This window comes from Manis javanica, chromosome 6 (assembly GCF_040802235.1).
Source record: "Manis javanica isolate MJ-LG chromosome 6, MJ_LKY, whole genome shotgun sequence".
Classification (NCBI taxonomy): Eukaryota; Metazoa; Chordata; class Mammalia; order Pholidota; family Manidae; genus Manis; species Manis javanica.
In genome coordinates, this window is record NC_133161.1 from 99,167,867 (window position 1) to 99,183,999 (window position 16,133).

General features: G+C 49.4%; 1 protein-coding gene across 1 annotated transcript in view; it reads right to left on the bottom strand.

Annotated features, from left to right (window-relative positions):
* PKD1L1 (polycystin 1 like 1, transient receptor potential channel interacting) overlaps positions 1 to 16,133 on the bottom strand; it is a 131,764-nt gene that overhangs the window by 89,729 nt on the left and 25,902 nt on the right. The window contains exons 14-20 of the mRNA XM_073240006.1: positions 14,266 to 14,398; positions 8,245 to 8,451; positions 7,234 to 7,415; positions 4,181 to 4,399; positions 2,893 to 3,053; positions 1,179 to 1,514; positions 385 to 450 (exon numbers count right to left, since the gene is read on the bottom strand). Of these exons, the coding sequence (XP_073096107.1) occupies positions 385 to 450; positions 1,179 to 1,514; positions 2,893 to 3,053; positions 4,181 to 4,399; positions 7,234 to 7,415; positions 8,245 to 8,451; positions 14,266 to 14,398 (1,304 nt within the window). The remainder of the gene's footprint in view (positions 1 to 384; positions 451 to 1,178; positions 1,515 to 2,892; positions 3,054 to 4,180; positions 4,400 to 7,233; positions 7,416 to 8,244; positions 8,452 to 14,265; positions 14,399 to 16,133) is intronic.

Here is a 16,133-nt window from a genome sequence, read left to right on the forward strand (position 1 = left end):
ACGTGATGCTGGGGGGTGACAACACAGGGAGGGGGCCTTCCCGGAGAGGGCATCCAAAGCCCACTGGGGGTGGGGTTTCTCCAAGACAGGAAGGACACTGAGGAGTTCTCGGCACATGGTGCCCTGGACCAAGGCGTGAGAGGGGCAGTGGGCCAGGGGCTCTTTTGGGCCAGAAGCACAGAGTACCCAGAGGGCAGAGGCCAGTGGGTAGAAATGGGGGCCTGGGTCAGACAGCACGAAGGAGGCAGAACAGCTCCCCTGACTCGCGTTCCTGGTGATCAGCATCAGGGAAGGGCAAGGGGACTCTCTCCACTTCTGAAGAGGGCTTGAGAGTGGACCGGAGAAGAGATGGACAGAGGCCAGGGAGGGCACAACCCGACTCACAGTCAGCTGGCGGTCTCCCCGTGGACGGCGCTGCCTCCTGGATATTGCTGTAATAGGTCTCCCAATCTGTTTGAAGGGCGATATCACAATGCTTCTTTAAGGCCAGACTCCCCTACAGTGAATGGCCCCCCTCATGGATCACAAATGGGTCTATTTCTAGTCACCAAGCCACTTTGTGGATGAGGAAATCCCTCCCAGGCAACGTGTCAATTAATCACTGCAACAGTGAGGGGAGCAGGTGCCCTGGCCCCCAGAGGAGGTGCTTCTCAGTAGTGGGTGGCTTTCTGAGGACAGCTGGTAGGTTTGGGGCCAAGCTGTGGACACCGCCACAAGCATGCATCTAGACCTCTCAGGGAGCACCTGAGCTCTTTCCTCTTAGAAGGAGAGACAGGCCACAAGAGTGTCCAGCTGCTGGTGTCAGCTATCTATCCCTGCCCCCTCCTTGTCCTCAAGTCTGAGGGACGCTCAGAGGTCCTCCTAGCTACAGGCTTGGGGCATGGTGTGTGGTGGAAAACCCAGATGGCATCACTGGGGAGGCATCACTAGGGTTTGGGCCTGAATTTCCCCAATGATGATGAACTTCTCTCAGTTTTTAGGCACAAAATGTTCTGTGCAACCCAACAGTCAATGATAAAGTGAACCAATCAGCCATTAGGGGAGGAGAGGGGAAGGGAGGTTGGTGGGTACAGACGTGTGTGAGAGCCCAGGCACTCCAGGTTAGACAGGGAAAAACTGGGAACCCATGCACACCTAGCCCGGGTATGAGGCAGAGGCCATGCGGATGCCCCACTTACCGGAGGGGGCAAGAGACGACGGGCTCTGTGGGGGCCAACTTCTCCTGGGGGTGCTGGGCCCCAGGGACCCCCGTTCCCAGGGAGCCTGCCCTGAGGCTGCAGCATCCCCCGAGGTGGGAAGCCAGGGCATGACCGTGGACCCTGGGGGGGGTGTCCCCGCGGCTGAATGCACAGGCCGGCCCAGGGCCCTTGGTAATAGCTCCCACAAGGGCTGTGTGGTGGTGACGTAGGGATGTGCTCTGCTTGACTCCACCAACTGTGGACTGGACTCTGACAGCTTCGAGATGGCCCCGAATCCCAACGAACCCAGCAGCCCCACTGTTCTACAAAAAGGAACTTAGACAAACATATAACAGGACTAAAAATCTGGACCAAAAACCCATTTGGTTTAAAGAGATCTACAGATTACATAAGCACACTCTGTTATAAACGAATCTGATGTATATTCGAAAACTACCCTAACAAGGGAAGTGGCGTGGGGCGGCAACCCCCCGACCCTGAGGCGGGCAGACTGACAATGGGATGCAGGCACGTGGGCGCAGGATGACGGCTGGCCCGGCCCTTCCACCTGGGGTGGGCTTTCCCTCGGGGCCTGTGTGCCCCTGGGAGGGCCTGCACACCCCCACCCACCCCAGCATGGGTTATTCTGGAAAGAGCCTTGGATACAGAGCTTCCCCTAACCCTCCCTCACCTGTCAGTGTCTAGTGCAATAGTAAAAGTTGTTGTTGGTATGATTTATAATAAAGGATCAGTAACAAAAGATTTCCAAGGTTGTAAAAACTGTCACCTGGATAAAGTAAGCTTCCACTTTCCACTGTGGCAGACAGAGCAAGAGGCTTTGGTGGTGAGGCTGAGCTGCATCAGGCCAGGAACCATCACTGGCTTTGCTGAGACTCAGCCACGGGGTGGATTTGCCCTTCAAGCTCCTCTCTCATACACAGCATCAGTATCAATACCGAAGAAGTCCATTTACCTAAAGAATGTGGGCATGTGCCCCTGCCAAGAGCAGTTGCCCTCCACATGTGCACGTTCCTTTAGCCGCTGCGGCCAGCTGTACTCAGTGCTCTGCGTGTGGAAGCCTTGTATGGCCCCAGTGAGTGGGTGGAAAATAAGTCAGGCTCTGTGGGCTTGGCACAAACTTCTTTTGCAGGAAGCAGCTGTACCCAGGCCAAAAACAAAAGCTCCTCTGTCTGCCATCCAGAGCAATCTCTCCCATCACTAGCATGACCAGTGAGTACTCTGTCTCAAACCTGGCAGCCGTGGCACTGAAGAGCCACATCCCATCACCCCACCTGTGAATGTCATGACCCATGGAGTCACCCCCAGAACTGAGTCTTAGGGTCACAGCTGGAGGTGCTGTAGTGAATGCCAGGGCCAGGCTCTCTGTCCCGGCTCCTTGGCCCCCTCCACAGTGGACTGCCTGAGGACGAGCAAGACTGGATGGGACGCGGGCCCTCCTGACATAGCTGCCACTGCCTCGGTGAGCATGGGTCCCAGCCGCCGTATAGCAGTGAGGCTGACAGGCAGCAGCAAGCACATCACCATTTCTCTGCTGTCACAACTATATCCACGGGTGCAGGGAGGGGGTGGCGATTCCCCTGGGGTAGGTTCAGGCTCCCAGGGGAAAATGAGCAGGTTCTGCAAACATCAGCAATCTCAAAGTAACCCTGAGCATTTCCTCTAGCAACAAAATAGAGCAATCAAGCACTTCTACCTTCTACACTGGTCTTTTCTGTTGCATTCACTACAAAGAGATCCCAGAAGTAAGAAAGATTCGACATCTCACGACAGCCTTCACACTCAGCTTGGAGAGAGAGCCCTTCGTTCCAGTTAACGAAGATGTCTTTAAAGTTGACCCAAGAGATGTGGACGAACCTGGAACATGCAAATCAGGTCTGAGGTGCTGTGGCCATATCCCTTTGTGTTAGGCAGGTTTAAAGCACCCTGCTGGGCCTTAATTAGTGACTCAGAGTAGTGTCACACACAGCCCATATGACCGAGTCCACGTGGTGACCAAGCCTGCACCGAGCTTGGCCCCGTGACCTCATTTGACACCAGCCAGGTCCTAGGAGGCGAAGCACTGACCTCAGAGAAGATGTCGGCTTCCCTGGCCCCACGGCCCTGAGTCTGACTCCAGCCAAGCTCAGCACACAGGGGCGGCCACCCCAGATCCTGTCCTAGCCTTGGGGCTGCCCCACACCCACACATGGGCCCTGCACTCCTGTCCCTCAAGCCTGCATCCTCCCCACTCCTCCAGTGTCTTTTCCTGCTGCTCAAGCGCATTGTGAGGAATAGGTGGTCTGGGGTTGCTTGCTGCCTTAGGCCTGCTTCAAGAGATTTCCTTCCTGTGGGACTGGGGGGGCCTTTAGAAGGCCAAGGTCAGGAGGGACCTTGAGCCATGTGGTGCGGGCCTTTCCCAGGTGAGACAGCACGCCCTCACACAACGGGACCGCAGCCTCCATGCACAGCTTCGGACACCACAAAGGCCCGATGATGGAAGCGGCCCTGCCCGCCCAGAGTTCCAAGGTGATGAGCAGAGCTGTGGGCACTGGGGGTCCTGCTTGCCCCAGCCGGCTCCCTCCGTGACCCAGTCCCGACGAGGTTCAGTGTCTGGGGCCACCCCCCATGTCGTGGGGTTTTGGTTTGTGCTCAGAATTTCTTTGCAGCCTGGCAGTCTCCATGTCAGAGGGGAGCCCGCCACTGTGATGTCTCGAAGGCCCTGGGCAGAAGTTCTGAACTGCCCTTGCCTCCTCTGGCCATGATCCAGAGCCCTGGAGCAGACCCTGCCCTAGGGCAGCTGCCACGGCCCGGGGTGGGGAAGGGAGGTGCCTCCCATTTGGAGCCGCTCATGTCAGTGTTAGTCCAGTAGTTCTGCCCAGAGGCCAGCCTGAGAGCAGGGTTCCCCGGACCTTCCCCAGCCGCCTTTCTCTTCAGCAGTAGGGAAGCTGTGTGGCTAACCCCCATCCCCAGCCTGCTTGGTGAGGGAAGCAGAGTGGTGATACCTGAGTGTGTCAAGGTGGGTGGACAGGACCACCTGTGCCTCTGAAGAGTTCCGGCCACTGCTGGACACCGTCAGCGTCACGAGAAACTGGTCATAGCTGTGGCTGAGAGTGTCTGCTGCAAATGAGAGGGTGGGGGCCCCAGTGCCCAGGCTGTGTGGAGAGGGGGTGGTGAAGCAGGGGCTCCCAGGGGAGCTGGCTGCAGTACATTTCCAGTGGTATCTGTGGGAAAAGCATTGGAGGGCTGCATGAACATTCAATGGCTGGTCAGGTGACACAGTGTCACTATCCAGGTTCTCAGGGGGCCTGCAAGGAAGCATGTGGGTCAGGGAGGCAAGACAGATCCCTTATTCTCTGCTGAGTGCAGGGTGGGAGCCGTCATCAAGGCAGGCAGGCCCACCTGGCTCACTTGCTGAAGGACCTGGAGACCTGCTTCCTGGTTGCTGAACTTCCCACACCCAGCGCACCAGTCCTGGATGCCCCTCCTTCCAGCCTGCCCTGCCCTGCCACCTCAACACCTCCACTCACCTCTGCACCCCCGAGCAGTGCCTAGCAACCTGCCTCTGATGCTGGCAGTTACATGGGCCCAAAGGAAGGCTGTATCCCAGGGAGTTGCCTGGTCTTGAGAACCAGTAGACTGGCCAGGGGGCGAAGCCCCTCAGCCCCCACCTCAGGATCAGTATCCTCTCATGTGACAATCAGCACCACCCCCAGCCTTGAGCGGGCCTTACTCTAGGGGGATGCACACTGAGGCAGACAGCTCCAGTCAGGGACACACTGGGACACTCATGCCCAGGTGGGGCCAGTGCTGACCCCACTACACTGAGCCCCACACAGTGCCACCAAGCCCTCGAGGCACTGTTGATCTTTCCAAGTTCCATTTCCCTATCCGGACTGTAGGCAACTTGAACCCAGGCACCATGTCCTAAGCCCTGTGTTGGTACATAGGCTGTGAGGCGGCAGCACTGATGTCCACCTCACAGCCTTGCGGAGCCACTATCCTCCAGGGTTCAATAGGGACATTCTTTGCTCCCTGGGAGAGGATTCCACCCGCTTCAGCTGGCACACACTGCCCTTTGTCTCAGGCCCCATACTGGGTTCTCAGGGGGCAGGTGCAGAGATGAACAAGATGCAGCTCTGTCTACTGGGGAGGGGAGGTGTGCAGTGGTGTGTACACTGTCCAAGGCACGTGTGTGTGAACTGCAGGTGGACAGTATGGGGAGCCCAAGAGGACCCCTCACTCCATGGAAGCCAGTGGGCATGTAGCCACAAGGCAGAGAGAAAGCAGCTCTGCTTACTGGTGACCATGCGCTGAATGCCTACCATGCACAGACCCAGGGGATGTGCCAAGCAAGAGCCCCTCCTCCAGAAGTGGGTGTTGGGGTGTCATGGACTGCCGACCATGGTCTATGGGAGCTGGAGGGAGAAGACTGCTGCGGGAAATGTCAGGACAGGATTGCTGTCACTTTGGAAGACCATCGGGGCCTCTCTGGGAAGGTAGCATTTGAGCACAGCTCCCTCCCTGCCCACATGTAGGCAGTGGCATCAAGGGCATCCAGAGTTTGTGGTGGGCCTGCAGGGCGGGGGAACACACAGGCCTCCCCTGAGAGAAAGGCAGCCCTGGAAGGTGTGAGCTGTGGTTAAGGGACTCCATCCACTGCTCTGTGGAAAGCAGGAGTAGAGCCAGGTGATGTGTGGTCACTGTGAACAGACATCAAAGTCCGGCCCAGGACGGCGCTCCCACCAGGACAGAGCTGGCGGGCTTTCCTGACAGACGACTGGAAGTGGGAGAGGAAAGAAGGAACAGCTGCTAAGGGGTTTGCCTGATGGCAGGAAGGGTCCTTCCACCAGCAGAGACAAGGGCTTCCGGGGCAAGGCAGGAGATGTCAATATCTGCCTGGAGTTACCCACCCCTGGACAGGGCCCGGAGGACACATGCTCTAGGAGATCAGAGCATGGACAGTGTCCATGGAGGATTTGTTCCAGGTTATGGGCACTGGATGGGGTCCAGAGGACACATGTTCCAGGTTATTGGAGCTGGACAGGGTCCATGGAAGACACATGTTCGCTGGCACTGGACAGGGTCCAGAGGATGCATGTTCCAAGTTATGGGCACTGAACAGGGTTGGAGGAAGACACCTGCTCTGGGTTATGGGCACTGGATGGGGTCCAGAGGATGCATGCTCTGGGTTATAGGCACTGGGTAGGGCCTCTAGGGGACATGTGTTCTGGGTAACTACTGCATGGATGGTGACCATGTCAGGACACCAGTGAGGCTGCCCGGTGGGGGGAGGTGTGGATGGGAAGGAGGATCAATGTCTGAGCCAGCAGCCTCCACCTACAAGGACTCACCTATCTGGAGATGTGTCCCAGTCTGAAATCAAGCCTCCATGTATCAAATACATCATTCAAAGTAAGAATTTTAGTAAGAAAGTGACTTATGTGCTGCCAACTTAATGTCTGTGTCCTGCACAATTCATATGTGAAAAGCCAACCTCCGAGCAGGTGGTGTTAGGAGGTGGGCCTTTGGGAGGTGTTGAGGCCAAGAGAGTAGAGTCTCAAGATGGGATTAATATCCTTATAAAGTGGCCCACAGGGATTCCCTGGCCCTTTGGCCACACGAGGACACAGAGAAGATGCAGGCTACGAGCACGGCCTCACTGGACACTGAATCTGCTGGTGCCTTGATCTTGGTCTTCCAGCTTCCAGAACAGTGAGAAATAAATGTCTGTTCTTTATAAACCACCTGGTCTGTGGTAGTTGTTATAGCAGCCTGAGCTAAGACAATGTGTAACCTTGTATTCCAAAATATATCATGAACTCAAACTTAGGAAGTTACTCATGTTTTAATTCTACCCTTTCCCAAAATTCCCTTATATTTGGATCCTAAGTGAAACCTTCAACTAATAAGAGTTGAGGTACCTAAAATCTTTTAAATGATGATGGAAGAATTTTAAATCCCTCTCCCAATGTTTTGGAGCCTGAGTGTGGAGCAGACAGAGGGAGAGGAGTAAGGCTGCATCCCACAGGTGGGAGCATGGCCCCTTGCTGCTCACCTGAGAGTGGCCCTGGGATTGTCTGGGTCATAGGACTGGGACCCCGTGAGCACCACGGTGGATGAGGCACTTCTGGGGATGAACAGATGTGTGCCCTCAGAGACCACGCTGACGGGGGCCCTGGCCCGCACCTCTACCCCAACACTGTAGGTGCTGTGCACGGTGCTTCCTTCCACATGCACCTGTAACGTGAACAACAGGTGTCACCAGGGCACCGAGGGGCACGCGCTGGGCCTGGATGCATCTTAAAGTAGAAGGAAGTGGTGAGTCTCCATGTGCATCAGCTGGTACCAGCATCTAGCACTGCACAGGAAAAAGTATCTGCCTGGCACCTCAACCAGGCACCTGTGTCAATACAGAACCCTCTGTGCACCGACCGGAGTCTGTGAGAGCATGAACATTTTTCTGAACAAATCTGTGTCAACACACAATACTAGGGTGTCTGAGGCCTGTGAATGTAAAAACACCTTAGGGACCACTTTCCACACGTGTACATATTCCAGCTCTCAAACCTTCTCTGTCCCCAGTAAACATCTCCATGGTCTTGGATTTCATTTAACTTACTTTCTTTAAGCTATCTTTTAACCCCCAAACACGTTATGGCCTTGAAAAAATATAAATGAAATTTAAGGCAAATATTTTTAAACTCAGGAACAGTGGAACATTTTATGAACACAGTATTCAAAAGTGTTCTTTTAAAAGTTTGCTGCAATTTGAAAAAAACCAGAGCCTCGCACCTGGAGCTCTTGTCACTGGTCTCAGCCTCCAACCTTTGTGCTTGGAAAGGTTTTATTAAATTAATAGGAAGGAATTTTTAATTGATTACTTTGCCAGCGTTTGAGCATAAAACTTATTCTCTCAAAGGAATTAAACATTTTTCTTGAAATTCTATCCATACCTGTTGGTGACAACCCCACTTTTCTTGGGTAGAATGGGTTTGGAGTTGCAGGAGCTGAGCTCTTGCTCAAAGATTGGTCGAAAGTAAGTGGTATGGTAAGCCAGCCAGCCCACCTTGGCAAGTGCGGTGTAGTTTCCAGGCTCCAGGAAGTAGTTAGGCACAGTGATGGTCTGCCTGTGGGTGGCGACAGCAGGAGGTAGAGGCACTGGAGACCCTGCCGAGTTCATGAATCTCCAGGTATAGGAAAGGCCTTGGGAAATGTCACAGAGAATGGCAGATTCAAACGTCACTCTCAGTCTCACAGGCTGGGACTGCCACACCTGTGTAAAGGAAAAGATATTCTCATTGCAGAAGACAAAAATAAATGAAAAACTGTCCCATGCTCATGGATAGGAAGAACACTGTTAAAATGGCTATCCTGTGCATACAGATTCAATGTAATCCTCACCAAATATCACAGGCATTTTTCACTGAACTGAGCAAATAATCCTAAAATCTGTGTAGAATCACAAAAAACCCTGGATGGTCCACATGAGCTTGAGAAAGAAGAACAAAGCTGGGGGTAATATGCACCCTGGTTTTAGACTATACTACAAAGCTAGAGTAATCAAATAGTATGGTTCTGGAATAATAACAGATATATAGATCAACATACTAGAAAGCCCAGAAACAAACCCACACATAGATGGTCAATTAATATATGACAAAGGAGGCAAGAATATACAATGAGGAAGAGATGGTCTTTTCAATAAAAGGTACTAGGAAAACTGGTCAGCTACATGAAAAAGAATGAAGCTGGATCTCATTCTTAAATTGTACACAAAAGTTAACTCAAAATGGATTAAAGACCTATGTGTTACTGAACTTTCTAGAAGAAAACATAGGCTTTTGAACATCAACATTAGCAATTTTTTCTGCAACTATCTCCCCAGGCAAGGAAAACAAAAGCAAAAATAAGGAAATGGGACTTCATCAAACTAAAAACCTTTTGCATAGCAAGGGAAACCACCAACAAAATGAACAGCCGACCTACTACTGTATGTGAAAACATGTTTGCAAATGATATATACAGAAAAGGGCTAATATCTACAATATATAAAGAACTCATATAACTCAACACCAAAAAATAATAATAATAACAATAATCCAACTGAAAACTGGACAGAAGATCTGAATGAAGACATTTTTTCCAAACAAGAGATGCAGATGGACAACAGACCTGTGAAAAGATGTCCAACATTGTTAATCATCAGGGAAATGCAAATTAAAACCACAATGAGATATGACCTCACACCAGGCAGAATGGCCACTATCTACAAGACAAGAAATAAGTGTTGGTGAGGATATGGAGAAAAGGGAACCCTCCTACATTGCTAGTGAGAATGTAAATTGGTGCAGCCACTATGGAAAAAAGGATGGAGGTTTCTCAAAAACGTAAACACAAAAATACCATACAGTCCCACAATTCCACTTCTAGGAATTTACCCAAGGAAAACAAAATCACCTATCTGAAAAGATACATATACTCCTGTGTTTACTGCATCCTTATTGACAACAGCCAAAATATGGGAACAACCTAAATGTCTGTGGATAGATGAATGGATGAAGGAGATGTGGTCCATGTATACAGTGGAATATTACTTAGCCATAAAAAAATAGATTCCTGCCATTTACAATAACATGGATGGACCTAGAGGATTTTATTCTAAGTGAGCTAAGTCAGACAAAGATAAATACCACAGGATTGCACTTATGTGCACTTAAATGGAGAATCTAAAAAAATAAAGCAAATGAACAAACTAGCAGAAATAGGCTCATAAACATAGAGAACAGACAGGAGTAGAGGAATGGGTGAAAAAAATGAAGGGGAAAAAAACTAGTGAGAGTGTTTGATATTTTGATCTGTGTGATGGTTACACGAGTGTATATACAATGTCAAAATGTATTGAGTTGCACATTAAGATTTGTGCATTTTATTGTATATACCTCAGAAGAAAAATTAAAAGAAATTAACAAGTATTTTTAAAAAGCAAAACAAGAAGTCTCAAAATGTACATCACACCTAATGCAGAGTAAATTATTAACAACTCTAAGGTAGAACTCCAAATATTTGTCTAATCACAGGTTGGGATTCTTAGATATGGAATTTAAAGCCCCAAAACAAATATGCCATCTATTTTACAACAAAAGTGAAAGTCAAAATATAAAACTAATGAGAAGAAAGAATAATATTTAAACATATATTCAGAATGGGGAAAAAAAATCCTTTAAAGCATAAAATGGGAAATCATCAAAGGAAAAGGTTTCATAGATTCGATTATGTAAAATTTAAAACTTCTGAATATCAAAAAATATAAATAATTTTACAAAGCAATCAACAGAGAAAAAAACATTTGTACAATATACGACAAAGTTAATATCATTTAAAATCAATAGGAAATGTTCAGTCTGCAATAAAAAAAGGAGCAAAGACATGAATAGGTGAGCCATAAAATAAAATACAAACTGATACCTTACTGTATGCTTTGACTGAAATCATGTAAATGTTTTATATACTCAGAAATTAAAGTCAGTCAAAAAGAGAAAAAAAAAAGCCTTCCATTCTCTGTAACTGGAAACAAGCTGAAAGAAAGGACTGTAACTATATTTTAAGCAAGTAACATACAAGAAAAATATATTTCAAGATGACTTTAATATATAATATTTTGAGGATATATTCTAAGGACAAAAAGAACTACAAATAAATCTGAAAGCTCACTTACCAAGAAGTTTTATTTCTGGTGGTAATATTGGTGTTATGACTTTGAAAGTATTTCACCTATTTATTTAGAAAAATGCTAATAAACAATGAGGTTAATGTTACAGGAATTGAGATTTTCAGATGAGAGAATTCAAATATAAAATTTTCAAAAAGCAGGTGAACTACATACATCAGTAATGTTTTTGAATCAGACACATCAGATGAAATCATGCCTTAATTTATTTTGAAGGTGCATTCCCTATCAACACATACTAAATAGCTTGACACAATGACACCCCTGGAGCAGTGAGCACCCCAGGGCTGATTTCCATTAGAAGGCCCAGGGCTCCATGGAAGGTGTATCACTTCCAGAGCTGAAGCAGGTAGCTGCCAGGAGGGAGGAAGCCTTCCGGGATTTAGAGGGATGTTGCAGAAGGCTACCAGATCCGGCTCAGAGAGAATCCAGCTGGCCCCAACAAACCACCTAAGCATTTAAAGATAATGTCTACAATCGGGTGACACCACTGAAAAAATAGACATCATGCTAAGACAGAGGGGCTTCCTGTCCCCCCACAAAACACATACAACTCATCTGCTACCAGTGCAGGTAGCTGGTGCCCCCACTTCTTACTCTGGATGTTGGGAATTAAGAGAAATATTTACACATTCCTTCTCCCTTGACTGAACAAACTACATTTTTGGAAACCTTGTAGACTGGCTGAGGAAAAGGTTTTCCATTTTTTTCCTTTTCCTATCTTTTTTCTTAAAACAAGAGAACTTCTGTGCATCCCAAATAAACAACTGCATAGGATATTTTGGAGACAATTAGAGAAACCTGATTATAAACTAGGATGAGATTATATTAAGAAACCACTGTTAGTTGTTTTGATAATAGCATAGTGTTTATTTAAGAAAATGCCCTTCTTAGTTTTTAGAGGGCTGTACTGAAGTATTTAGGGTTAAACGTCATGATGTCTAGGAAGGACTAGAGTATTTCATCGAAAAGAGAAACAGAGAAAACAAATATGCCAAAATTGTAATGATTGCTCAACATAGGTGATGGGCTTATCACACTGTGGTCTCTCCTTTCAGTTATGTTGGAGATTTTTCCGTAACAAAAATTTTCAACTGTACTTCATAAGTATACAAACACATCCTTGGTAACATTAGTAAGTCAGAGGGACAATGATACAGGGGGAAATAGTACCTGCGAGTCTACAAGCCTGGCCCGCGCCAGCCACCCTGCCTCTGCCAAGTCCCCTCCACCTGCCAGACCCTGAGCACCTGGAGCCTGGTGTCAGTCACGCAGCACAGGACAGAAGGAAGCAAAGGACATGGGTGCAGACCCTGCCTGGCTGGGCAACCCCACCCCTGGGCAGATGACCAGTGCCAGGTTCCCGCTGGAAAGTTTTTTAATGAAGAGCTCCCAGAAAGTTGGAAAGGAAAAAGTGTCAGAAGGAGTTGGGAAATGGGATTTAAGAAAAACTGGTGTTTGTAAAAAATGGAATTTTACCTTCAGCATTCTTTGACTTTAGTCATCATTTAATCACTTTTTAATTATTTCTTACTGTTTCTCCTTCAAATGTGACATCATTCTGGCATTTGCCACAAAATTGCTCAAGTTTTTGAGTTACAGCTAATTTTAAAACCCAGATGCCAGTTTTTAACCATTAATAATAACCAAGATATAAAATAATGAAATGGCCAGGGGTTGAGGAGTTGAGAGATGGTTCTAAGGTGCTGATGTGTGACTGGCGACAAGGAGGACATCTGGCAAGGCTCATATATGTCCCATAAAGGTCAATGTCCTGTGGTTTAGTAATTTGCAGGAATTATTCCTATGGAAATCCCACAGACGTGCAAAAAGATGTGTGTACAGGCAGTAGTTGCCAGTTAAGTTGTAGTGATTGAAAACTGGACACAACAGATGTTTGAAAATAAGGATACTAAAGTGACAGAATTTTTTTATGTGGTTCGAGGGTACCCTCACAGTAAATTTGTGTAAACACATGACTATTTAAGAGAAAGTGGGCACTGTAACCCAGTGACCCAGTTGTGATAAACACACATGCATGTGTGCAAACACACACATGAACACACATGCACGCACATACACACCATCTGTTAGAAGCCTCAGAAAAATACAGGAAACGAGTGTTCCTGAGCACCTACTATAGGTTAGGAGAAGCAGAGTTGCATTTTATTTTCTTCATTCCCTCGAGGCCTCTGATTTAGAGCACATTTTCCTTTTCAGGGCAGAAGTGCTCAAGACACAGTGGCTAGCTCCCGCTGACTCCATTTCAGATGATTCCCTCTTTTTCTTTATATATTTAGAAAATGTGTAAAAGAAAGTATAAAGAAAGAAATGGAATCATCACTGTTGTTTTGTTTGTTTTATAAATGAAGATTCTCAACTACATTTAGAGAAAATAACCCTGCCTTATAGCTGATAAAGAGTTTGAAGATGGGTCATTCAACGCAACCCTTTTTAACTTGGGAGAAGGCCATGTTTCATGTCTCCAGCCAAGTGCAGAGTCAGGGTTTAAGCCCAGACCACTCTCCCCAGGGCCGAGCTGCTTCCAGTCTCCACTGTTAGCTTTGGCTTGACTTTGTGTCCACCTCCCACCCAGAGAACCTGCTACTCCAGGGCACAGAACTGTGAGATTGCGCAGGCAGGCGGTGGCCTCGTGGTGGGTGTGGGTCTTGTCTGTAAGGAAACAGCACACTACCAGGGAGCCCACTGCCTGGGACCACCAGGGCCTTGCCCTGGGGACTTGTCCATGCGCTCCCTGATTTCTTCCACTACATCTGGGATGGGAGGTGCCTGACCCCAGACTCAAAGGGCCCAGCAACTGAGCACCAGGGCAGAAGGCATAGAAAGCATTTGGCAAATGCAGCTGAGTTGCTGGCTTTAATTCCCAGTGTCATTGGAGCACTTTTGCCCTGAGAAGAATAATTTGCCCTAAATTCCTCAGAGGCCTTAGAGGAATAAAAGACATAGAAAGCAGTCCTACATTTTCTAACCTACAAGACGTGCTCAGGAAATAACCAATCTTTGGCTGTTGGTATCTCATAAATTCAAATGTTCCTTTCTCCCAAAATGCTTCAGTTCTTTGCACACCAATTTAAAGGAAGCCTCTCAAAGCAGGCTGAGCAGAACACCAGAGTAACAGAGGTGAATAAAGGCCCAATTCAAGGCCAGACAAGGCTTCCCCTGTCTCAGGCTTGGGTATGGGGCCTCTGTTCAGCTCCAGGACCCCCAGAGGCCCGCACAGAGGCTCCTAGGTGTCAGACGCAGAAGGATCAACTGCACAAAGTCCCCTTCATTCCCCAAAGCTGGTTCCCACAAGGAGAGGCACAGGAAGGAGTGCTGAATGGCTGCCGCCGGCCCTACCTGCACCTTCCCGGGCCCCATGTTCTTCACCGGGGGTGGCTGGCAGGGCTCATGCACAACGAAAAGTTGTTTTCTCAGGGAGGCGGCGCTGACATTATTGAAGGCGAGGACCTCCACAGTGAACTCCCCTTCCCTGGAAAGCAAGATGCACGCAGTGAACCCCTGCCCTCGAAGGTAAATGCACATAATGGGGCCACAGTGAACTGCCTGCCCTGCAGGGTGAAATGCACACAGTGGGGCCATGGTGAGCCCCCTGCCCTGCAGGGAGAACATACACCATGGAGGGGTGAATCTGCCACACATCAGCCTGCTTTTTCCTTTGTAACCATCCCACAGCTGTGTAACTAGAGGAGCCGGTGGTTGGACAGCCCACAGATGAAACAGGAGACTTGAGTCATGAGTTTCATCTCCACAGAGGCCAGTGGCTGGCAAGCTAATAGACCAGCTTCCCACCCGGCCTAGGATAGGCACCCAGCTCCCAGACAGGTGTCACCTGCTGTACCAGAAACAACCACCTAGGAGAGGACACACTGCACCCCTCTTGGGGAACCCTCCTGGCAGCCATGGCCTGGCCCCTCTGTGCCCCACAGGGGTGGTCCTCAGGGTCCTAGGTTGCATGACAGGTTCTCTTAGGACATGACCTTCCTGTTCTGTCCCTGCCCCATGGACAGATTTTCCTGCAAACCCAGAAGGCACAGGGTAGGCCCCATAGCCTGGAGACAAGGCCAGCCCAGGGAGGGGCAGAGGGTCCAGCTATGGGGAGATGCCAGATGGGAGAGAGAACACCAGACAGATTGTGACTAAGCAGGTCCTGGTTTACTAGGGAGATGATGGGGAATGCACAACCATTCAAGACCTCTGAATCTGAAACAGAACAGTGGCCGCCAGAAGACCACAATCCCAGCATCTGGGGACCAGAGCGCTTGCCATCACGAAGTATCCATACAAATGCAGGCCCTATGACAAAGTCTCATGGTCCAGGTGGGTGGAAAGCCCAGAGAACTCAGGAGAGGATGGTGGTGGCAAAGTTCCCAGGGCAAGGAAGGATTCCAAAGCACATTCCAGTTCCAGACCCAGTGCCCAGCCTGCCCAGGGCTGTCTCACAATCCCTTCCTTAAGTGAAACCTATTTCCAATGGAGAAGCTGTAAACTGACAGCCAGTGCTGGGACCAGTCAGGCATGCCCTGAAGCGTGGCATGGCCATGGGGTGGGTCTGCTGGAGTTCCTGTACCCAAGGGGGCCTGTGATCTCCTGGCTCTGCCGGCCCACACGGGCCACATTTCTGGATGCTTCTGCACTTTAATATTTCATATGCCAGGGCAAGAGGCTCCATGCTAGTCCAAGGCTCTGTACTGTGGCAACTGGGTGCCCACTGGTGGGACTTGCCCACGGACTTGGCTGGAGCTCCGGCCCAGGCTGGCCTGCGCTTCGTCACCCTCCTGACACTGCAATGCTCCACCTGCGCCTGTGGCTCCCCCGGGCAGGCAGGCTCCTCCTTGGGCCTGCACAGTGCTTCAGGCCACAGTGGGGGCTACGGGGGTGCTGAATTAAGGCATATGGCCCTCACCCTTCAGGGTGACACTGAGGCCCCACTGAGAATCCCTCCCGAGCTCCCCCACCGTCACTGCCCTCCTCCCCACGCCCCCACAGCCTGTGGATGTAACTATGCCTCTCCGTGTCCTGACCAGGCTGCCTGGCCCCTCCCAGGCTCCCACTGTCCCCTGTTGCAAATACTTAATCCAGATTTAATGTCCAATTATACAGAAGTGTCCCATGCCGTCTTGTGCCTCCCTGGTAGCACTTGACCCTTGAATTGAAATGATCTGTTGCCTATCCCCACCCCCAAACAGAGAGCTTGAGAACAAGCT